The sequence below is a fragment of the Meleagris gallopavo genome, chromosome 4 (genome assembly GCF_905368555.1).
Source record: "Meleagris gallopavo chromosome 4, MGAL_WU_HG_1.1, whole genome shotgun sequence".
In the NCBI taxonomy this organism is placed as follows: Eukaryota; Metazoa; Chordata; class Aves; order Galliformes; family Phasianidae; genus Meleagris; species Meleagris gallopavo.
This window is the reverse complement of record NC_139407.1, coordinates 63,692,540-63,718,272: the sequence shown is the minus strand read 5'-3', so window position 1 is coordinate 63,718,272 and position 25,733 is coordinate 63,692,540. Positions and strand designations below refer to the sequence as shown.

The following is a 25,733-nucleotide window of genomic DNA, read 5'->3' as shown; positions in this document are numbered from 1 at the left end:
GATGAAGACCAGTGATAAGTGGTGTCCATCAGGAGTCAGTACTGACTCTGGTGCTCTTTAACATCCTCATCAGTGACATCAACAGCAGAATCAAGCACACCCTTGGCAAGTTTGCAGATGACACCAACTGACATGCCCAAGGAATGAGATGATATTCAGAGACACTTAAACAGGCTCAAGCAGCAGGCCCAGTTGTCTCGCACCTGGATCACCACAACCCCCACTAAGCTGGAAGAATGTAAGACTCGACCACAGCTCTGCCAAAAAGGGCATGGGGGGTACTAGTGGATGGGAAGCTGGACATGAGACTGCAATGTGCCCACGAAGCTCAGAAAGCCAACTCCATCTTGGGTTGCATCAAAAGAATAGTGGTCAACAGGTCCAGGGAGGAGATTCAGCCTCTCTACTCTGATCTGGGGAGACCTCAGAACACTGCTTGCAGAACATCTCACTGCTGAGACAGCCAAAAAACTATTCTATTTTGAGCTTGTATTCTACTTGGAGCTACAACGATCACCTGAGATAAAAGTTTGGGATAACCTAACACCCTAATCAAGAATCCCTTCCTGCTTCTACAGAAGGAAAAACAATCATTTTTCTTTCAACTCCCATAAAGGCAAGTGCAGCACAAGACTGTGAGACATAATTGAGCACAGACTGATCAAATGTGTTACAGTAGCTTGGAAAATTACTATGTTGGTTAACAGAGCAGCAAGAGAAGCTGCAGATGATATACTACAACATACTTAGACAAAAGCAAAGAAATATAATTTGTCATTGTACAGGTTACACAAATGAAGAAGTGTGTTATATCCTACATATGTTATCTTCATACAGAATGGTAGCCATAAGGTAAATGTTAAGTTCTTTACTATGAGAGTGGTGAGGTGCTGGAACAGGCTGCCCAGAGAGGCTGTGGATATCCTGTCTCTGGAGGTGTTCAAGACCAGTTTGGATGGGGCCCTGGGCAGCCTGGTCTAATATTAAATGTGGAGGTTGATGGCCCTGCCTGCAGCAGGGGAGTTGGAGATTCATGATCCTTGAGGTCCCTTCCAACCCTGGCCATTCTGTGACTCTGTAAATGGCTTTCAAAGAGCAATTCCTTTTTCTTTTATAGCCCTATGTATGGCTTTTCTTTTTTCCCTGCTGGCTGGATACATGTGGTTTTGTATTTCAAATAGGTAGATACTTGGGAAAGGCAAGTTCTTATTCTCTGTATGAGCTAGTAAAATATCTTATACAACTAGAAGAGAATTCTTCTCTCATTAAGTCTTAACTCATAATGAAAATTCACCTGTAACAGTACCTTTTTCTTCCAACAAAAATATACAGGAACAGAGCCATGCCAGAGCCTGAGAAGTCACTCGGATGAGGGAGAATAAGAACATGTTCAAATGAAACAACCCCCTTCCTCCAAAACACACTCCCACTTCCACCCATGTCAAAGTAGTCTTAATGGCTCTTTCTTGATATTAGCTCTCTACAGAATCATTTTCATGTTCTTCATATTGCGGAGAAAAAAAATACAATAAATACACTGAGTTCTAACTGCTCAAACTGTAACAACTTCTGATCAGCTACCCACAAAATCTAGAAACTGCTCAAAAAAAATACCCACGAATGAAGTAATTCCTCCAGAAACAACAAAGAAAAAGCAAAACTCTAAGAAAATGACTCTTAAGAGAATATCCATAGGAAAAAAAAAGTAATTGAAAAGCTTGAATAAAGGAAATTAAGAGAGCTTTTTAAAAAGCATATTCCACACTGCTACATGGGTTCCACAATTAAGCAGGTATTTTATAAAATATGTTTTCCTGTTGACTACACTGACCAACTCAAACTTGTACTTTTATGGAATTGTAATCCAGCTCACAGGCCAGCAAACATTGCTTTGCTTAGGAGAACTTAAACAGGACAAGCTTCCAGAACAGCTTCTCCACTCCTGTGTTCATGATTGAAAAAGCCTGAAGTCTTCTAGGGGTATTTAAAGGTCTCTGAAACCACTAGAAGCTAAGTGCTTGAAGAAATCCTAGCAGGCTCCCAAAGCTCAAGTCTAGACTTAGCTTCAGGGTCAGCATAAAACAGCCAGGGAAAAGAGGAAATGTTGGTTTATCTACTTGTGCCAAGACATGAAGTTATGCAGATGCACTGTGAGCAGGATCATGAAACCGATAAGACAACATTAATCCGGGCAAGAGAGGTTAATTGTGGTCCTCTCAGCTCATGAGATGATTCACTGCATGGTCCCACAGACTTGTGCCAGCACATGTGAAGGAAAGTGCAGGCAAGACTATTTAAGAACTTTTTCTACTATTAACAACAGCAATTTGAAAACAGAACGTTAAGATGAACTTCTTACCAAAAAGTCTACAAAATATGCTACAGTTGAGTTACGGTGGGGGGAGCTGAATCAGTCTTCTCCCTTACTAAAATTTTATAACCCTTGAAAGTGAAAGTGTACTCTGATCATTATTAGATTCAAATTTTATTCAGGAAGCCATTACTGATTCTCTGAATCCTTTTAAGGTAGGGAGCAAGCTAGTTGTATACCTTTCTTCCCATTTGCTCATTCTTCATTTCTACACATCACCCCATCATTTCCACACTTCAAGCTGTCACTGTCCATAGACAGAACCTATCCCTGACCTCAGAACCATCTTCCTTCAAGGACTAGAGCATTTACGTAACCAATTACTTGATGGCTCAAAAGGGGAGGAAAAAAGGAGATCTATGCACTGACAGGACATCATTTGTCATTTTTATTTTCACACCAGTAATTCTTCTCCTTGTTTTACTTTAAAGACAAATAAGTAAAAGAATAAGAAAACAACAGGAGAGTGGTGGAATCACATTGTGAAAGTATTCTTGCATAAAGTCCACACAGTGTAAAAAATAGCAGTACACCCTCCTCTGCTCTAATAAGTCCCTGGTTCAAAAACTACAGTGACCACCAGTAAAAGGAGGTCTCAATTCCTAAAGTTCTGCACATTTAAGTGGCTCAAACTATGAATTACAAGCTGCCCACTACATTTTAGCAGCACTACTACTAACTACAGATCATCATTTACCCATATCTAAGCCTACAGTTTAACTAGAAGTGACACAAGACTGCCACTTCATGATGAAAGCAAATTCCCCTATGAAATGCCTATCCCAAGTGCTTCAACACGTAAGCTGAAATAAATGCAAGCTAAGGATTTCTATTTTAAGATATCAAGTTTCCCACATTTTACATACGCCTTTCAAGAATTGCACATATTTTAGGTGGGGATTCAAAACCATGCAAATTATTAGAAGAACTCTGAAGGGAGCTGTTCAAGTTTTAAAAATATTAAGAATAGTGCATACTACTAGATATCTTTTTTATCTGGTTGCATGCGTGTATAAAACACCTGAGATTTCTTTGCAATGTGGAAGAGTAAAGCACTTCATATATAAGAATTAGAGGTATTTATGCACAAGCTCCACTGTCTGTGACTGACCAGGTTTGTACTTGTGAAATATATAAGGAAGCTGTTCAGTTCCTGAAGTACAGGTTACAACACAGGAAGAAGTCTTACTGCTAAAAGTAACTGAACATGTCTCAGGTTCAATGCTTGCATTATTTAATAATTAAATAACAGAAGCAGAGTTTAACAGTACTTTGACATTTAGTCATTGATTTCCCCTCCCACCCCGTTCCATTAGTACCCTTCAGTTTCATCTGTAGAATTGCAATTAAAGTCAATGAAACAAAACTGCTGCAGTGCTATATTGCATTGCATTATAAAGCACAGTATGGTATCAGGTGGGCACCCAAGATCAACAGGAGACTAACATGAGACACCTTTTCTTAAACTCTCTCTGGAGTAAAGTGAATCTAATCTCACAAATCAGATGTGAAGTTACAGAGTCCTTAGTCTGAATATCACATCCGAATTGCCCACAGGCAATAAACAGAAATAAACACTAAATATTACAGAGCTTTTCCAAGCTCACCAGACACCTGACACATTGATAAAGCAAGGACCTACTGACATAGATCAATAAGCCAATGGTCAGGTATCTTACTTTCAGTTCACCTGTGTTCACTAAATGGTTATCTTCTTTTCCTCATGCTGACAGCTACCAACAAGTGGTTACTGATATTTATAACTAAATAGCATTGTCAGATATTTAGCACATACAAAGCAAAGAAAGTTGCAGGTTTGAGGTTTTGTTGGAGAAAAAAGAATATTAGGAAGCCTTGATAGTTCTTTTTCTGTTTAGTATATAGGCTTTCAACTATTTAAGTGAAAACAGAAGGTTAAAAGATAATTGCAGTAAGAAATTATCTCCTTAAATCAACCACACAAAATTCGCATTGCTTTCCCCCTTAGAACCTCAATCCACATGACAGGGCAGTCCGGCTGATCTGTACTCTTGAATGTAGTTTTGAGTTGCCTTTGATTACACGGTATTTCATATTTGCACAATTTTGATATATCCTTACCAGATTAATATTGTACGTTTTACACGTCAGATCATCCAAGCTCTGGTTCTGCAGCTTTTCTGTTATTAGTGTTACCATTGTAGTTGTTCCTTTTCTACTGCTCACACAGAAGTGTTGGAGGCTCTTAGGTGTCTTGTTTCAACAATCACAAGCCATTTCTGTTTTGGTTTAAAGTCTTGAGATTTATGCTTCCATCTTACTGCCAAAGTTTATTTCCAAATGCTGTCAGTGTTTCATGTCTGCTTTTCTGTAAAACTGAGACAGAAAAAGGAAGAAGTCAGAAACATTATTGCATACATCATAATTAGTATTGTCATAACATGACTTGTTTGGACCAGGAAGATGTGAGCAGGTCCTGCATTTAAACAGCTACACTGAAAATGTAGCCAGGTACTAAAACAGCCCATGAAACATGCAGCTACATGCTATACTGCTGTATGTTCAGTTACACCATTTTGTTCCATCACTAAACCCTTTTTAAAACAAGAGTGGAACAGTGGGTAGCTCGAGTGCACTAACCACTTTCCAAACCCTCAGCTACTTTTAATGCATTCCTGTGGTTTTTGTTGTTTTTGTTTTTTTTTTTGAAGGCAATGTAATTGCTGTCTGTCAGCAAACATCAGATCTTAACCTGGTAAGCAGGAGATAACCATACATGTAAAAACATCACTGACAAAAGCTTAGATGTTTATATTCTGTGAGCAATCGTTTGGATCAAGAGCAGATCTGCTCTCTGCCTCCTCTCCTAAACATAGAATCATAGGATCTCTAGCTTTCTTCCCTTAGCATCAGTAACTTTTAACTGCTACACAGTTCATTCCTCACTATCTTTCCAACACTCCATATTGGCTTGTTGCTTATATCACAGCAAGTCATTTTCTTCTTCCTCAATTACACCTAACTCCTCATCAGTTTGCAGAGAAAAATGTAATTATTTTCCTTCTTCTATCACAAAGTCATTTAGGTTCAACATGGTTCTCAAATCGCCTTCCAGTTTCCAAAAGCAAGTTTGCATCCATAGCAATCACACTTTCTCCATACTACTCCCAAGAACTTCTTTCAGTCACTCTGCCTCACTGGCTTAACCAAAACATCCTTATAAACTGCTGCTGATGATCCACTACTGCATGCACTAACCACACTCTTGCTTTTGTAACTGAGAATTGCTGAGTATATATTCCATGACTGTATTTACCCTTCACAGAATTAAAAATAAAAATCAATACACAAGCACTACCAAATTCAAGCAAATTAAAAAAAAAAAAAAAAAAAGGCTTGAGGAAAGAATACAGACAACTTTTAAATCAGAATTTTGTTTTCATTTGCTAGAGTTTAAAATTCATGGTAAAAACAAGTGGCAGAAAAACCTCCGAAAATTTGTTTGTGTAAAATACTCCATCCTTTCCACAGTGTTCCTTATCAGCTGTTTAAGTAATCAGTAGTAGCAACAGAAAAGTCGCTTCAGTCCGTGACCAAAGTTAAACCCACTTAAAACTTTAAGGTATTAATTGTACAATTACCTTTGAAACCTGTTATCTATTTGTTAGCTCAACTGTGATTTCATATGCTGGCCATGCACTATGCACTTCACAGACACCCATTTTGCCAGTTTCCTAATTAGGCTGAGAGGTGCCAAAAATCCTAACTTCTGACCATCCCTTCATCCCCATCCTCCTATCTAGTTTTATTTGCAACAAGGCAATGCTTACATCAATATTACCTGGTGTAGGGAACCTGCTTTGGCAGGGGGGTTGGTCTCGATGATCTCTAGAGGTCCCTTCCAACCCCTACAATTCTGTGATTCTGTGATCAATATATAATGCTCCCAGATATCTGAATACATGGAGACATTTTACTGAGTGTGCCCTATCTTCCAGGAAAGCACCCAAAGATTTGAAATATTTACCATTTCTTATTCTGAAATCACACCGAGTCAACTATCAATAGTGTTCAAGTTCATGTGCTCACTGGTAAAAGTTACAGAAACCCTTTCCAAAGTAAGCAGCTGCCACGGAAAGAGTGATTCATGAAATAGTGAGCAAGTTTAAGGGCAAATGTGAACTAAGTATTATTTGAAGTAGCATGCTCAAGTGTATTGTAATGTAAAGGGACATCTACGTCCCTTCTGGCCCTGGCAAAGTTGGAACTAGATCTAGAAAACCAGAACACAAGTAAAAAAACTCATTGGATGGCATAAGTCAACCATACACTGCCTAGAAATATTATGAAAACAAAGGACCTACTAACCAGCACAAAGACTTTCAGATTATTTTGAGGATTAAGATTTCTGCAGCTAAGAGGCTACTATTAAGAAACAGCTGAAAAGTTCAGCAAGTGCTTAACTACTAAGCTTAAGGCTTTTGAGTTTTTTTTCCCCCAGAAATAGAAGAAAACAAATCCAATAAAATTATGGGGAAAAAAAGAGGAAAAGCAAGGTTCTAATCTGTAATCATTTAGCTATATGATGTATTTGTATTTTGCTTAGTCTTCTAATCTTCAAATGCTTCACTGGAAAATTAAGTGCACATAGCACAAAGAAGAAAATAGAAAGGCATTAACTTTTAGTTAATTGCCCAACACATTCAGTTATACGAGAGGATAATGGGAAGGCACAGCACTTTCAGAATCAAACGGAACCACACAACGACCATCCATTTAAACCTTACCTGATGTTGAAAGTAATACTTGAGTTACAACCATTTAAGCAGTCTCTAATCACGTGCCACCCAAATCTATCTGGTACCACAAGCAAATTGGAAATTCCAAGAGTGTTTCTCACGTTGCCAACACAGCTATCAGCAGTATTTATTTATTTTAGATGAGGCATCAAAACAGCTCTGCTGTTCCCCACATCAGCAAATTCCATTTCTCAGAACCAAGCATGAAGAACGGGTTTTAGTTCAGACCAGAAGGATGCTTTGGAAGGGAATTCCCTCATCCTCTTTCAGCAAACTTTAGCTCACATCATGGACCAGCCTCACTCAGAAGTAATCCACTCTGACAATCTGCCAAGCAGATTCTCCTGTAATTAGGAATTAGATTTTCCCCCCCCATTCCAAAGCAAGGTCTGAACATGCCTAGCTCCTCCTTTCCAATCCATACTCCTATGCACTAAAATCCAGCAGCACACAGCCAGCTGAAATCAGCCCTGCAGTCTCAGCACCTTCACTCAGTGACAGAAGTCCTAGCTGCCAGGAGCTGAGCTACTCATGCTCTACAAGGAATTACTTCTCTCATCTTTCCTAGTTCACACTGGCCATTAGAAAATGGAAGGTTTTTAAGGGTCACTCCGGCTTCTCTGTGCAGTTGTCATTTTAAGACTTCACCAGTATGTCCATACTACAAAATTTTCAAGTCCTACAAGATCTTGGCTCTCAATGCCACCTATAAGGAAGTTCCATGGGCTACGAAAACTCCTCATGGTATTTTCACTTTTTCTGGTAGTCTTCATTTGCTTCAAGATCCTCTGCTGCAGTATGTGCTTAAGGTACCCATATAAATGTTAATCTCTTTATGTACTTCTTCCTAATACCTTCCTTTTAGAGTTGTTTCAAGGCAAGTGACTTTCTTTTCCAATCACCCTTCACTCTCATCAAGCTGAATGCCCCACACTGCTTGGTGCTTCAAACTAATTGGATTTTCAGTCATAGGAACCCTTTGGCCATCCTTGTTAGGATGGATCCTGCTGCATTTGCATGATTCCAGTAGCCTCACAGTAGGGCTCTTCGTGCCACTAAGTTCTGCCTACTGCTGCAACCACATGCCTTATGCAAGCCACAAGCATATCCCAAAGATACACACCTCTGTTGCCACAAAGGCTCCACAGTCTGTCTGAACTTGCCTTGCTCAGCTGCTGAGATCTCCAAACCTGAAGAAAACAATAGCTCTTGGAGATCCAAGTTTGGTGAGGTCCTAAAAAGATTAAGGCCATCTTTCCCTTAGCACACCATCCTTTACGAAGCCTCATTAGGTCGAAGTGAGAAATCTGAGGCATCCAAGATAAACATGCATAACAAAAGACGTTAGAGTCTTTGTGCTGGGAGAGGCTTAATCTTGCTAGGATCTCCTTAAACTAGGAGGTGGAGGGTAAAGAAGCTATTTTTATTGCTGAAAGACAGACTAATGAAAAGGAATAACATAAGTGGGATACAAAAAAACCTCCAAGGAACTCCAAATGCAATAGCAAGCCAGAGCTAACATTCCTCACTGATGGAGAATGCCTGTGATGGATATCAGTTTCGCCATCATTTCCAAATTTAAATTTCTGTTGTACAACAAATATCCTGAAATTTGAGTATAGGTTTGTAGTTCTACTTCTACAGTACTAAAGAAAGAGGTTTTACTACAGTATTTGTATATTAAGACTAATACAAATTCTTATTTCTTAAAAATTTTAGCCACAAATAGTAATGCCTGTTAACATCTCTGCCAAAACTAAGAGTGGAGAGAGAAGTGCTCATGTCACAAATTCTGCATCTTCTCAGTGATGTCATTGGGGTCTTTTTTGGGAAGACTACTAAAAATATGGATCCTCCTCCCCAGGCAGAGGATGCCAGAGGCTCATCTGATTTGACAACCTGCTTTCAAAGTGATGAAAAGTCTTGATGAAGAATATAAAGCCAATTCAAAAATCTCTTCTTGGCTCCTAGAGAGTAAGGCAGCCAAATTCATTTCCAACACACTCCTACTATTCTGCATCCTGCAGGACACAATGTTCCAGCAACAGTTCTCTTGCTGGGAAAATTTACATTTGTTTGAAACACTTCTAACAATTTCTCCTCTGTCCCTGAAGTTCCATCTCGGATAAAGAAGAGATCACAAGATTTTAGACTATTTGCCCATAACACTAATGTAGATGTTTCTGAAGATTGCAATTCCCTCGTTCTACCTATGGAACTAACACTACCCACTGAGAAGATTCAAAGTTGTTCTCTTTCTTTCTTCATACTATTTCCTACTCTTTGCTCAGCTCACTACACGGAGCCCTTATTACCAACAATCCCACAAAGACATACTTAGCCAGCTTCCAGCAGAAGAAAAGGATTAGCTAGAGTCAAAATTCCAATTCGGATAAGTAGGTCCTTTAAAATATTATCTCTGCTTCAGCAAGCCAAAGCAGCTAATCACCCCAGCAGTACTAACTGCAGATCTAGGTGATTTTGCTACTAGACTTCAGATGAAAGAGGCTGTGATTTTTGCCTCCTGGCACTTCCCGCAGCAACCAGGAAGCATTTCAAAATTGAAACACCATGCAAAACCAATAAAGTTTTTTTTGTCCATTCCATCCCAACTTTGCCTCGCTTCAAGCACAACTAGAAGACCAGGGGTGTATTTTTAGGTTGGTTTTGTTTTTTAACTTCTAAACTAATACTTTATGACATCTGAAAAAAAGTATCTAATATCTAGTTTCTCACAATGCACAAGTCCAGCTTCCAAGTGGAAAGAGAGCATTCTGCTTATAAAACACACTATTTACCACAGTGCTAAGAAGTTCACAGGGAGGCTAAGCATTCCTTGCAACATAAGACTATTATTACCAACTTTTAGCCCAGAAAGGTTATCAACAGCATGCATTTTAAGAGAACTATTTGAACTTTCAGTGCTTTTTAGCACTAATCTGCAGAGCAGTTATTTTGAAACATTCCAAAATTCCACATCAAGCCTAAGTTGAAACTTTAATTATGAAGTTTTCTGCCACTACAGAACTATTCACAAGACAGGTATCAGAAGTAGACAGTCCCATGTGTCACACTGTGAGAGCCCTCTCCTTTCACTTAGCTAGTAATTCGTTGTGCTGTTTTCAAAGGTTCTCTGCATGTAGAAAAATATACTGTATTAGAATGACAAAGTTGCTAATCCAAACAGGGTTAAGAAAGTACGGTTAATAACCAGTTTCACAGCTACCAAACCCTCTTTAAACAGTAGTTCTTCTCCCTGAAGAGATGCAACACAAAAGGCAAGGCTCAACAAAACCCTCCCTACTTGCTGAAACTTAAAATGAAGCCAGAGAAACTAGCTCCAACATCTGCACTTGAGAGAGTTTTAAAGACTAGAGAGGTATTTCTTGAGCTACAGACTCTCTCAGCTTTCTCCATACAATTCTTTCATAAGCCAGTTTTTATTAGAAGAAAGCCTCAACATTATGAGGTGTTCTAGCCTGGATTATGATTGCCACAACTTCAGCAGAAAACTGCAAGAAAAAGAGACGAGAAAAATGCTGGAAGGCATCTTTTATATTAACTGATGGACACTAGAATCAAGTTTCTCAGATATTCCACTGATTCAGGAAGCATAAGCAATATAAAGAGCTCAAAAAAGTCCAAAGAAGAACATACCTCACCTACCATGCAAACAGGACTACATTTCACCACTCTAAGTGGGAAAAGAAAAAAAAAAAAAAAAAAGGATTTGGGTTGCTATCTCCTCCAGCAATAGAAGAGAACAAATAGAAGGTCCACATGCCTCAAATGCAGAGAAATGGCAATGGAGCCCTGAATTTCCCTACATTTTGACCCTAAAGCATCACCATTCCAGCACCATCTGGTCACTGAGACAGCTCCGACAAAATATAAACTGTTAACAAAGACAGCATCCTATACATTCCTTTATATTCTAACCCCTACACTTCAGATGCAGAAGCTCCTGCAAAAAAGGAGCTAAGACTGAACCGTCAAACACAGCCTTTGGACCATTCCTTAAAATGCAACATGTTTTGGCAAATCCTCTGAACTCAAAGGGAACAAGAAGTACTCCGTTTTCTGATTGAAGAAACAGACCTTGTTCAAAGCCTCCCATGTGAGATGGAAGCTGCAAGCAGAAGAACCAGAATTAAACTAAAAAGAATATCCTGGCTGAAGTTGGCGGCTTCCAGTTTGCAAAATTCACAGCCAGATGATGTGCTTGGAAAGAGCTTAAAGGTGATACTTCAGCACAGAGGTTCTCCTTCACATGCAGAATCCGCCCAGGTTGGCTGAAAAAAAACATACAGAGCAAAAACCTAAACCTGTTTTCATAAAATCTGAATTTAGAAAAATGGAAGATTTTAATCTTTCATGGAATTAACTGTCGTAAGAAATACTACCCTTAATCTCCCAGGTGGTTTGGGTTCATTTTTAAATCAGGAAGAAAATCTCCTTCCAAAAAGCAGAAGGAAGAGTGAACATAAGAGGTATTATGAAATACATTTCTTGAAACAATGGAAGCAGTGGTGGAATAAGCTCATGAGACTTTTTCTAGGTCATACCCAAATAGGTAATGTATCACCACAGAAGTTTGAAGTGAAGAGCTCAACCCAATGCCAAAGGTTAAAGCTTTTATTATTGCCAGCTTGCATCAGTATGAAGTCTCAACCCATCTTTCAGACTTGAGGAAAAGTTAACATTCACATCACAGACAAGTGATCCTGCATCTTCTGAAGTATCTGTGTCAGACAGGAGAACAGACAATCTGTGTCCTTTATCAAGATACTTCTGTTATTAGTGTTCCTTCCTAAAATAATCCACCACTACTTCAATCACAGGCAAGGATTTCATTAATTTTCCCAAAGGATAGAAATATCTACTATGTTCAGAGTTAGCTATCAGCACTGGTCTATGATCAGTCACCTCCCCACAACGTGGGAACCTGATTTTTTCCTCCTCCTCAGCCTGATTGCAGAAAGTGCAGAAATGCTCTTGTACAGAGTTGAGGAACAAAGTCTGTTCTACTGAGGCTTTACACACAAACCTCATGCTTTAGCTATAGTCATAAACAAAGTGTGCTAACACTCATTATTTCAAGACTGTGCTAGCTCAGACCAGGTACTCTGGCCATTTAAATAGTTCAGACCAAAACCTAACAGGCAATCGTCACTTGAGAGTATTACTTCTACTTGTAGTCTGTGACATCACTGACAGATTGAAGACTTAATTTCCCTCTCCACATACTGTTTAGAAAATATTCTATTTAAAAACCAATGGATTGTTATCATTTTTATATCTAGTGAAATATAAAATTCACATTCACTGCAAAGTAATTTATACAGGGAATATTTGCTTATGGAGAAACATGTGTGCCACCAACCTAAAACTAAAGCAAATGATTCACTTTATACAACACTCACAAGATACTACTTTAAGGCTGTAAAATGTACAAAGATAAACTGGCTCTATTACTGGGATATTTGCCTCACTCCAATTAAAGAAAAGGCAGGGAAAAAACTGAAGATAAGCAATAACACTTTCCCTTAGTGACTGCACTTAAAATAAGAAGTCACACAGACATGAGCTTTAAAAATAGTCAGGCCTGAAAAACACATAGCACTGACCCCTAACTTACATGTGCAGTGAACACTGTCACTAACACACACCCTTACCCTTGTGAAAGGCTGAAACCAGTAGCAGTGCTGTTGTGTTGCCAAACCTATGGGCTTGGTGTTAAGGGATTATACAAATCCCCCCCATACACCTCGTTCCCCAAATACAGCTATTAAGCCTCCTCCTATTTGCCTTCAGGTTCATTCTGAAGAGTTTCAGACATCTGACTGACTCATTTAGAACAAAAAGCCCAACTAGTATGTTTGTTTTTATGATCCCTAGTGTGAAGTGTTCAAGCTGTAGGCTTCAAGCCAGGTGAAAAGCATTTGTGTTCAGATGCTACTTCGTGGCATTTCAGAGATCTAACGAGCTGTATAATCTGCACACAGGGAAGTCTCCCAAACATTAGGCTGCGTATAGGCATGGATGTTAAAAACAAGGAACCTACGGCAGACCAAATATTTTTTTTCAATAAATAGTACAGCTGGTGAATTAAAGACACTGCTAAATTTAGAACTCGAGAGCTTAGCAGTGTTCTGTAAATAACCATGCATCGTGGTGCTTGTAATAACCCCAAGTACACTCCCCCAGCCTTACTGCCCTAATTCTGCATATTAAGAGCAGCATTTCCCTCAGGACACACAGAGCTGCACCCAATTTAGGAAAGTTTCAATCTCTATCTAAAAATTGTAACTCTCCAGAAGATCATTTTGTAATTGCACCAAATCAACAAGTGAGCATACCCTTATTTTAGCACTTCACTGCTTGGATATTTCCATATAAAACCCAAAAGCTTCAGAAAAGAAAGTAAGTTAAAGGTAGAACTACGCAATAAAGTCCTCTTCAGGCTGGCATGCAGTAGTCCAAGCTTTCTGCTCTATCACCTATCTTGAAGGAGCACAGAATGGCTTTTAGCAGATACAAGATACCATATGTAACAGACAGAACAAGTACCCTTTCACAGCCCCAAGCTTGCTCTCAATCATGGCTGACCATCTGCAATTTCCTACCCAAGAAACTTCAACTTTTCTGGCAGGAAACACCACCTCCAGGACTTCAGGAGGCAGCATTCAAACACCAAGTTTTCTAACACCAATCCAGCTACCTCTCCCATTAGAATTCAGGAAGTCTACAGGCCACACAGCTGTCAAGTAGCACAATTTTTATTTTTATTTTTTAATAACAGAGGTCTCATACATTGCATTACAAATACCAAAACCAAATACTAGCTTGAAGTTGTTGCTGGTGCTCCTTACCCTTCTAAACTGCTGTTTGATGGCTTCCAGCTTCCGTTTTGCACAGCCCTGTAGGTTTCCAAATGTCAAAAACTGCTGAACAGGTCTACACTACGCATACTGTTCTACCACACAGGAACCCACAGAAACAATCCGCCAGTACTCAAAGTACGAGTGGACCATAACTAGAGTTCCCTATAGCAATGGAAAGAAAGAGGACAGCAGTACATACACTGATATTGTGTGGACTTTCAAGGTTCAATTCAGATGTTGCTCCATGTGTCATCAGGAGCATCCCTCTCGCCAGGCTTATTCAGCTACTTCAATAAATTCCTTTGAGTTACGCAGCTTAGGTTCTCCTAGTTCACTAAATCATTCCAGTAGCAAGACAACTGCTTTGCTTGCCTGAGCATTCAGCCTTCAATTGCACACTAAACAGCTTAATCAGGAAATGCTCTGTTAAATAACTCAAGACACAAAGTAAGGTGGGAACACAACTGCAGCAGGTATTTAGGAAAAGTTTTCGTAACAGTTACAACTAATGGAAATCTCATGGCAGCAGAAGTTACACCACAAAAGAGAAGGAAAAAAACAGTATAAAATGAACTCCCCCAAATTCCATTGATGTTCCTTGCTTTTGAATGCTGAAAAAGGATCTTTGGCTTGAAAGAAAATCTCAGCATTTTCAGTGTGCACTACCACAACCCCATCAGATGTTTAATGAATGAGTCACTAATTCTACAAGAAAGGTCTGTGGAGGGATTCATTTGCCAAAGTGGATTATTGAAGTCACCAGGACTCCAAGCCGTATTTACTCTCACCCAGTATAGGGTACATAGCCTTAATGCAAAACCATGCTGCTGGATGGGAAGCAAATGGACACAAAGTGCCAACCAGCACACACGTATCACTGACTGTGTGTCAGCACAGTGCAGTTTTACCTGTGCCCCAAGAATGCCTGACAAGAAGTGAAAGTTGGGACGGAGAAAGTTTTTTTGTTTTAAATCTTTACTGATCAGGACATAAGGCTGGGGCTTCAAATGGTGGCAGGTAAATTTCTTGACTAGGAGGTCAAGCACATACACCTGCAGACAGAAATAGTGCAAGAGAGCACAGGACCATGAATGTTTAGACAAGAAACCTGTGTCCTCTCCACTTGGGCAATTATGCTTACAGATGACTGCGCTCTGACAAGATCAGCTCCTGGTAACCAAGTTGAAGGACAAAACAGTAAAGATTTTAATCAGTCAACAGCAAGAGACATGCAAGCTTGTCCTTTCAGCTCTTCACTTGAAAACTCTCAGCTCTCCAAGAGAAAGATTTCAAATGAAATCTTTCAATACCGATAATAGCGTGCTTTATCTAAACGCTCCGAAATAAGCCTCTGAGATTACATCTGAGATTCTGGCATCTTCACTCTAGCAAAGGTTAAACATGCAATAGTCTGTAAAGAGCAATAATATGTTTCCTGCTTAAGTTCTGAAACGCCAAACCACTGCGTTCAAGGGAAGTCAATGGCTCAGCACCTGAACCCAAAGAGAACTTCAGTGATAAACAAGCTTCTGACAACTGCAGGTGCAAAAAGCATTTGCTTCAGTTGGGTTCTGTTTAACAGTTCACCAAGTTCAAAACTTAGAAACTGATTGTATTATTTGATCCTGCTCAAGCAAGAAATGGGGAGCAGGGAAAGGAAGATCCCAGCCTTCTCTCACTAGTTCTGCAGTCCTGCTGGAAACATTGTTCTTAAGGCAGTCAAGATCATTAGTCATATATTATTTCCAATTAAGTTTATTTGAAATGCTGCTTTGAAGCTTCTCAATTAATCCAATTTATTTAATACAGTCTTATTTAATAAAGACTTTGACAAACAAGGTACATAAAATTCAATCTCATTTTCAATCCAAGAGCAACTGAAGTATTATGTACGTCTTACTGTGACAGAAAAGTGCCATTTGATCTATTTCTAGGTCTGGACACCTATCTGTGCAACCTATTGTAGGGAACCTGCTTTAGCAGGGGGTGGGACTTGATCTTCTGAGGTCCCTTCCAGCCCCCGTGATTCTTCAATATACTTTTCATCACCCACACTGTTTAACACCTCAATTCCAAGAGATGCTGCCTTACATTTGGCAACACGCTGGAGGTCAGAAGTAACCACTGAAGTGCTCTCAGTTAGGATTTTACAGACCAGCATTAAATGTTTTTAGAAAAAGATTACCACATTTTTTAAGCTTCTTCTGAATTTAAGACTGCAGCACGATTGCCAAGGATAGATGCCTGTCTCCTTGGAGCAGACAATGGAAAGAAACGGTTACAAGAAATTACACATTGTAGCCAACAGCATTAAAACTGTACTTGACTGCATCTGGGTGATGAGGATCAACTCCTAGATGTGTGGATCATGCACTGTGCAATGATTAGAGCAAAACTGAGGAAATTGCTGGAAAGTGGAAATCAAAATTAACAGGGATGGAGGCCGTAAGAACAACGAGAAGCATTTCCAGAACTTTGTCAAACAATTCTAACAGAGATGGGGCTTGCAGAAACTCTTCACTAGAAAGTTCAAGATTTCTGATGTCAGTTTGGTTAGGATTTCACCAGGCTGTTACGCGACAGGTTTGAGCCCAGGCAGCAACACACCACTTAAAGTTCTGGACATGAGTTTCAGAAGTTTCCCTTCAACATCAAAAAGAATCAGATTCATGTTATTGATGCCCCAAATCTGTTTTAAACACTGAAAAGTAATGAGGAGGTGAGCAGCACCCAGTTGTGTTCACTTTGGCATCCCAACACAGGGCTTAGGGACAGGAGAGAAGCCATCGAGGTCACACAATTCAATGACTTCTGATGCTGGCAAGCAAGTAAAGGCTCTACAGCAAGAGCAGTTCTTGTTGGCTAACCATACCCAGAGAGCAGCTATCAGTGGCACACAGGAGAATACACCAAGCAGGAATCCAGTTCAATTCACTGATTAAATTGTCAGAAACAAACGATGGGACAAATAGCAGAGAAGTAGAAAAATGCAAAACAAAACTGCACAACTTTGACACACTGCAAAACTGTTCTGAATGATATCAGATACAATTCAACCGTGAAAGGTGTGCTTGGGCAGCATTAACCAAGCAAACAGCAAGGTGAGGGCCTCAACAGAAAGCTGCTGGCTGCACTGGAGCAACAAGCTGACCTTGAAACAAGGGTTGAACCCTCGTAGGCAAGTCAAATGTTTGGAGATGCACAAACAAGAACACAGGAAAACAGCCTCAACCCGATCAGCACAGGAAAGTCTCAGCTAGAATACAAAGTTGGGCTTCAAGCACCACACTTGAAGATCCATGCAAGCTAACTTTGGGGTTATAAAAAAATAAAAAGAACAATTAGAGCTGAAGACATCACTTCCCATGAAGATACAAATACACTGGCTTTATATAGTCCAAAATTGTCACAGGGCTGGGGGGGAGGGACAGGGAAGATGTGGAGAGACAAAACATGAGAAAACATGAAGATGACAAAAAAAAAAAACAGTTCAAATTTTTTTTTGAAAGATTACTACAGGGATAAGAATGGATGTCCCTCATGCCCATGGGATTGGACAGTAAGCATGCACTGCAGAAAGGAACATGTCTAGCTCTGTATTCAAAATTAGTTTTAATGCCAAGGACAAGCAAAATGCTGAATTGGAGAAAAAGTAGAGCTGGTCAAACTTTTTATGAATCACATTAGATGCACAACACAGCTGGCCATGAGGCTTACAACCAGCCCACATCTTTTTCAGCCCTTTCTGGAGGCTATCTCAATTTGAAGTTACTGTAGTGTCTTTGTCCATCATCCAATCAGATATTTTTATTCTGAATGAGCTAGAATCAGTCTTTTCATTTTTCAGAAAACACCTTCACAATTTCTAGATTAATGTTTGCTTGTCCAGATGCCTTTGGTGTATGACAACAGAAAACTCATACCTGCCTCATACTTTGCTCACGCAGACATAAATCAAGTCCAATTACATCTCACAGCAATACAAGAATTTCAGCAGCATTGTTGTATGCTATTGGTATCCTTCTGCCCTGACCAACAAATTCCAGAATCAGATGCCTTCTGACAACCAAGAAGCACCATTCCAGTGATATAATGGCTTTCACTGTGGTGCCACAGAGCATCCTCACAAGAGCACGTGCACACACCTTTTACTGCAGTTGTAGCCTTAGGCTTGGCTATAGGAAAACACTGCATGCAAACCAAATACTCCTAAATAAAAACTGACAGATACAGAACCTTGAAGATATGGAGCCAAAGCAGACAGCATTAGCTACAGCCAGTCAAGGAAGTCTGTGCCCAAAATAAGTTATATGTTCACACTGAAAGTGCAAACTTTGAAGTCATTAAACTGGGGAAAAATGAACAAAGAGCTTAAGCACAAATGAGACACCTAAGAAACATACAATAGACAAAATACTATGTATTTTTCCTCCACTGTAATAGTTCTGGTAATATAAATGGCTCACCAGATACAAATCTGACCTATAGGTCCTCATTCTGAACAGATTTGCAAAAGAAAAACTGGAGTAAGTGCAACAAGCATCCTGCCTCATCTCCAAAGCACAGTGATTTCTTATTCAAACACTGAAGTGAACAAGCCTGGTCAGGATGCAGTGTTGATGAAAGAAGACATGGCAAACAAGCATACATCTAGCTAGGTTCAAGTGGAAAACAACATCTACAGAGGTGAGCAGCCCCGAGCTTCAGCTTCATGCCCAGGTTTCACTGACAGAAATATTCTCTTCTAACCAGGAGCTCTGCTGTTGTTTTCTCACCTCTCCAAGCCCTTACAGCAAGCCACAGCACTTCAGTTCAGCCCAAGTCACCCACACTCCTCAAATTCATCAACTTGGTTTTATTTCTAACTGCATTTTAAAAAAGCAAAGATGAGGTTCTAGGTACTCACTCTTCTTTCCCACTAGAAGAAATATATACCACATTTAGCCAGTTCACTGATTAGCTACTTACCAAATGCTGTTTTCATTACTCCTCTCTCCTCCTCCTCACTAAATATCGTGAAACAAATGATGCTGTGAAGCACAGCAGTAGTCTTAGGGCATGCTTACACAGCACTGTGCTCCATTCCAAGCAGGACATAAAAAGTAATTATTTGCCACTGCTATTAAGACTGCGAAAAATTAGCAAAAAAAGTTCTGTTCCAGAGCCATTTGACCAACCACATTTCCACTATTCCATGTTTGATTCACACCCTACACCACAGCAGACTCCAAACACACCAGGCTTTTTCACATTCTGCATGTGATTTCTGGAGTCTGGAAGTTGATAAAAGCAACAGGGTTCGACAGATCCAAATGACATGCAACTTTTTTCTTCCTTCAAGTTTTCACCCCTCTAAAATCAGAAGAGGTCAAATCAAAACCCTCAAAGGAATACATCTGTCAGTGGGAAAGTAGGGGGAGTTAAAGGAAGCAGACAAGAATTTACCCTGTGAGCAAGCTTTGACAAGTAGAATAAAGAACCCAAGTATCCACTAGTAACTGCATGAAGTGCAGAACAGGAATACTGCAAAATGTAAAGCCACAAACAAGATAGCAAGACATAGTATAGGTGCAGAGTAGGTGAAGGAAGAACATAGTACCATTTACCTCAACACAAACTGCACAGAAAAGAATTAAACATGCCATAATAATACGAGTTGCCCAATTAGGCTGAAAAGCACACTTAACATACAAATTTTAAAAACCTCCCAAACCCCTCAAAGGCATTAAAGCTCTTCACAATGTTATTTGAGATGCAAATTAGAGACCTAAAGTTAATATAGCACCAACAGAAGCTCCTATTATTCCTGTTCTTGGCTCAAGGGAAGGTGACAGTAGAAGAGGAGCCACAGCCCTGTCCTATGAGGTCCCATTAGGACAGTAAAGGTTCTTGTTTGGTTTTAAGAAGTTAACTCACTGTGGCATTAATATAGAAATCTCTGAATTATAGTTGTGATGTTCCATAAACCCGTAAGTTTTAAATGCACTAAGTAGCAGCAGCAAGCCAACTGCCTGGGCTGACAAGGAGAAACAAGTTTTCTTCAGGAAAGAGGAACTCATGTCCTGTCTTCCCAAATCACAGACATCAGCACAAAAGTAAAGGTGCAGACACTGCTGCTGCTGCAGACACCAACTCTTTCCTGTACCAGCTGGGTTCCAATTTTAAAGCTCAGCAAAGGCTGCTTTCTTCCATCTCAGATGCCCTTCCTGCAACAACATGCGTTTCTGACTGTACTGAGACAGTTCTGCAAACACTTCTAATGACAGCTCTAGGCAAAACGCAGTTCGGTTTCACACCCTTAGCCCTATCTGTACCCACACACATAGAAGAGCAATCACCATCTCTGGCATTGGGTGAGGGTCTTTGTGTGCCCCAAAGCTCTGGGCCTGCAATGTGACATACCATGGCAAGCAGTCTTCCCTGCACTATTTAAGCTGGAGGTTCATTTTCACAGGTCCTCAGCCAACGTTGCCATGTCAAATTCAGAGCAATGATGCTAACATTAGGTAATCAGAACGCTTGCTCTTACCACTAACATCAGTAAGCATTACACAGGTGATGGACAGGGTTTCAATAACATAACACAAATACAAGCAGTGCAAAACTAGCTGTATTATTCTGGTTTTGCAACTCAGTAAGTTTTCTTCATACGCAGTAAAGAAACTTTTTATATATTCTAAAGCGAGATCTTCAGCTGCCTGCATGAAAGAATACTGCTGTCAGGAAACCAAGAGCCATAACCCAGATAACGTATTTAGCAACAGCCCTGCCTGCTGCCTCACCCCGAGCAAGCAATTCACAGAAACACGGCCTTCACAAGTTATTTCTGCCCACTACAAAACACTGACAGTTGTGACTTCCTTGCCAGCTTGTTGATGACATTACTTGCATGAACTGATTGACTCGAGAAAAAAAAGAAACAGTAGAGAAGATTAATATTAGAGCGCTGACAATTCTCTTGATTTTAGGTTTTACACTTGCATAGCCCATGAACAACAAGATGACAAATGTAGTAATTTAAAAATAGCCCAAATTTACTTTAGAGAAATAAAAAATTTCAAGCAAAGTTTCCTGCTAAAATAACATAACTTGTATACTTGCAAGGAAGAAGGAAACTCAGTGCTGCCAAAAGGCAAAATTGCTGTGTATATTATCACCTCCCAACTATGCAAAAAGAAATGTAAACAACAATATAAGTACTAATACTTTCCATTAAAGGTTTAACAAGATTTCTCACTGCTGTTTGAGAAAATTCAAAGCAAAAACGGAAAGGACAAATTCTACAAACAAAACTCAAAACCATCATCAAAAAAGTGTGGGAGCAGAAAAAAAGGAATCATGTTTGGAAAGTTTTAAGTACACATGTTTCTAAAGGGAATAATCTATCAAACCACAGGAGGTGACTAGAACTGCCATCATCACTGCTAGCACAAAGGAATGCAGATTGGGGGAGGCAATAGAGGAAGGGGGAGAAAGGAGAGAGAAGGGAAAAGAGGTTGGGACTAAAACAAGGGAGCCACAATAATGGTTACCAGACTCTCAAGGAATTCTTATAGGAAAGAATCAGCCCCACGTACCATTTTAAAATAAAACAATCAATGCAATAAATTGAAGTAATATGAAAGTTCAACTTTCCAACTCTCAGCCCAGTGTAATTTCATAAATTCAGCTTTTTGCCATGCGCTTCTAAAGATTTTAAACACAAACGTTGCAAATAAAGATATTTCTTCTTTCAGCCTCCTCATTCTTCCCAATCACAGTACCCTGCACTAAACAGCTTTCAAGAGGAAATACAGAAAATTACTACGCCCAATCTAAGACACTTCTTTACAGTCACTCAACTAACTTTAATTTTCAAGTTAAGAGACAATAACAGTGAGTTACACATTGGTAGATACAGGCTGCTAGAGGACAGGCAGATGGCCACAGCACAAGGTGGCCTGGAAGAGTATCATTAGGGAAGGATCTTATAAATCAGTTTCACATTATATCTAATAGCCAGCAAGCACCTTCACGTGCCAAAGAGCCTTGTTACTGACTAAAATGAGGGATGATTGAAAATACTGACATTTTAATAGCATTTCCCAGAAATTCAAAATAAATGAGTAGCAAACATTTTTCAGTTCGCAGTTCCACGTTAACCACATGGAAACCACCTTATGTAAAGCTGATCAGGATGTATGCTTTAGCTCCCCAAAAAAACTGATTTTCTGCCTCAGAACGTGCATCTCACAGGCAATTCAGAAGCACAATAATTGTAAAGATACAAGCTCTTGTATCATGTTCATTGCACTTACAATAAAACCAAATCTCAAGTCACATGCTCTGCTTGGAAAGTTTCTGCCATTTAGCAGACATTGTGCTCCAGATTCCCTAAGCCTGACCCGAAGCAATCAGCCTATTCACAATTAAAACCTATCCAGAAATATTTCAGCTCACCACAGCATGCAGAAACCTTCTGCTTCTTGCCAAAAATGGCCTGGATGGAAACGTTTCCTAGCAGTTAGGATATGAATCGGAGGCAACATAACCATAAGGGCTGTAACCAGTGTTCTCAGGAGCTAAATTTAATGTAAGCACAGAGAAGCAGAACAGAGCTCAGCTCTGACTCAGGCCTGGAGCTCAGCGCTGAAAGCAGCCTCTTACCCCTAAGTAACAGCACTGCTACAAAGCACAGGAACTTTCTGAGCACTTATGGGGGACGTGGGCCTTACCTAAAGAGAAAGCCACTCAACTTCCAGCTGTCTGGAATGTCCCATCCCTAGAGGCGTTCAAGGCCAGATTGGATGGGGCCCTGGGCAGCCTGGTCTGGTATTAAATGTGGAGGTTGGTGGCCCTGCCTGTAACGGGGGGGTTGGAGATTCATGATCCTTGAGATCCCTTCCAACCCTGGCCATTCTGTGACTCTGTCTGCTAAGAGAGAAGTGACGCAATGCCAACCCAGAGGGCCACCTCAAATCCCCAGGAACCGCTCTTATGGAATCCTGCGTGCAGGCTGCAGGAGCGTTTGGCAAGCCAAACAAGCAGAACAAAGCCCAAAGAAAAGCTGGCACAGCACAAAGAGCCCGTTTAGGAGCGGGTCTGACGCTTCAGCCCGTTACGCTGAGGCCGTCATTCGGAACCGAGCTGCCCGAGGCTGCTGAGGGATGGAAGCAACCCCGGGGAGCAGCCCCACGCCTGCACAAAGGCCTGGATTGCTCCTAAATAACCACCCGGCCTGCGACCTGATGATTTTAAGCGCCTGCCAAATCCCTGTTCAGATTCCGAACGCCACCGAAGTATTTTCGTGAAGATTTCGGGATGCTTTTTTTAAAAAAAATTATTGTTATTACGTACGGTTTTTTTTTTTTTTCTCCTCTTAGCAGGGCTGCTGCCATCCCAACTCTCCCTGTAACAGCGGCGGAAAATGGAGCCAGGCTCAGCTCCAGCCGCAGCCCCACCGCACACGCGTCCTCACACAGGAGGCCGCCGCAGGGAAGGGCAGCCCCGGGTGCCCTCCCCGCACACACACAGCCGCTACCGCAGCTCCGTGAAGGGGCCTCGGCCTCACCGCCCGCCCCGCTCCCACCGCACGGCAGCTCCCAACCGCTATCACTGAGGGCCACCGTTTACCCGCTGCCCTCTCACCCGGGCCCGCGGCCTCCCCGCCGCCGCCGCCGAACCCGCGGCCGCTACCTGAGCCCGCACGGGCCGCCTCCCCTCCGCGTATGGACCGGGCTTCTCAACGGCAATTGAACAAAACACAGCTGGCTCCGCCCCCGCCCGGCTCCCGCACGCTCCCATTGGTTGCAGCACCCGCCCACCGACCTTTCACCCGCCCCGCTATTGGGCCGCGATGCGCGCTGGCCCCGCCCACAAGAGGCTGAAGGCGGACCTGTGCCCCGAAGGACCGTACAGCTGTGGGGTCGGGGGATGCGGCAAACTACAGCCCCCAGGAGGCGTAGCGCCCGCCCGCTTTCATTGGCGAGCCCGGGGAGCGTACGGAGGCGCGCTTGTGCAGAGAGAGGGCCGCGCTCCTCGCCCGGGGGCGATGACGTCATCGCGTTCCCGGATGGGGCTACGAGGAGGACGCGGGGCCGTGCGGCTTCGGCCCGTCCTTTCTGAGCGTGCGCGGTGGCGGCAATGAGAGGATTACCTCAGGATGGGTGGAAGACGCTGCTTCTGCCTAGGCTGCTGCGGCGGCGGCACGGCTCTCAGCTAAATTGAGAGCTGCCGGGGGCCGGAGTAGGGCCCGAACGTGCCGCTTAAAGTTCCTCTAGCCCACCGCCGCGGTTTCCCCTCGCCGGGTCCAGCTTGTTTCTTGCCTTCCCCACAGCCGGCTCTTTCCGCCCGCTCAGGCAGCGCACTGCTAGGGCTGCACTGCCCTCTGTCTGCTCCCCGCCTCGCGCAGGGAGCGCCTCAGGTGCGGCTCCCCGGGGGTCCCGCCTGGCTGGGGCCATCTTCTACTGTCTCTCAAGATGGAAGCCAGAAAAATAAAATAAAATAAAAAAATCAAGCCGCTTGTTATCCTGCAAGAAATATTCCTATGGGAGTTTTTCAAAAGCAGTTATGAGTCAATCACAGCGAGGAAGTGGGATGTGTTTGGACAGCAATTACACTGTACGCTTGTCAGGGCAGAGGCTGCTTTATGTGGGTGCATAATCCCTACCATTCTGAGAAACCAAACCCTGATTTACTCTTGCCTACAGGCCTAACATTGCTGGCTTACGGGTATTTTTTATTAAACAGTGACTACTAACAAGCTCTTGGCATCCCTACAACAAGCATCTGTTATTTCAGCCTTCTGCAACCTGTCCTTCAGATTTTCCACGTCATTTCAACACCTTTCCTATGACACAAAAGGTGTTTTTTTTTTCCAGTTGACTTTACCCCATTATCCTGTAAGATTTTTATAAAGTAGAACATGCTGCAGTAGGTATCTAAAGCTAGGATTGCAGAATCCAAATCAAAACTGTGCTTGTGACATTCTTATTTCACAGTCATAGAATCGTTTGAGTTGGAAGGGACCTATAAAGGCCATCTAATCCAACTTCCCTGCAATGAACTGGGACACCTGCAGCTCCATCAGGTGCTCAGATCCCCTCCAGCCTGACCTCAAGTGTCTCCAGATATAGGGCATTCACCACTTCTCTGGGCAGCCTGTGCCAGAGCCTTACCATCGTTGCAGAATTTTAACTCTAGGAGACCAATACATTAAAACCAATTCCACTTCAAACAGCGTTGCCAGGTTGTGCTCCTTATTGTCCATTATTTTTCTTTTTTCACTGCCTCCTTCAATATCCTCTTTTCTTGAAAGTGTTTGCAATTTTATTTCGGCGAACCTTAGTCTGAAATCTTTTCAGATAGTTTTCCAAGATACCTTTCACAAATTATAAAGTGAATATTTAAATTAACGTACTAGTTCTCTGGAATATCAACACCTACCTCTCTTTAGAAAGATCTTTCAAGAGATTAAAGGTTCGCAGAGAAAGGCACAGCTTTCTCCCATAGTTCAGTCCTGGCCCTTGAAATACTTTCTGCTTGTGCTCATTTTGCTTCTGGCCTTGTTGTGAATTCTAGTGCATGGGAAATTGTAGCTCATCTGCTTTTGCGATCCTATCCGTATCTTTGGCAGAGATTTGGCTCCATTCTGTAATCAGTTTTGTACACAGAATTCACCATGGAAAACAAATTATCCTCCAAGTAGTTCGTTGCTAAATC

General features: G+C 41.4%; 1 protein-coding gene across 3 annotated transcripts in view; it reads right to left on the bottom strand.

The window, feature by feature from the left end:
• FAM53A (family with sequence similarity 53 member A) overlaps positions 1 to 23,810 on the bottom strand; it is a 65,885-nt gene extending 42,075 nt beyond the window's left edge. For 2 of the 3 annotated variants that reach the window (XM_085223640.1, XM_085223643.1), the window contains exons 1-2: positions 23,661 to 23,802; positions 4,472 to 4,726 (exon numbers count right to left, since the gene is read on the bottom strand). In XM_085223640.1, coding sequence (XP_085079766.1) covers positions 4,472 to 4,549 — 78 coding nt within the window. In that variant the 5' untranslated portion in view covers positions 4,550 to 4,726; positions 23,661 to 23,802. Of the gene's footprint in view, positions 1 to 4,471; positions 4,727 to 23,660 lie in introns of all 3 variants that reach the window. The other variant, XM_085223642.1, reaches the window with a different exon arrangement.
• Positions 23,811 to 25,733: the final 1,923 nt, after the last annotated feature.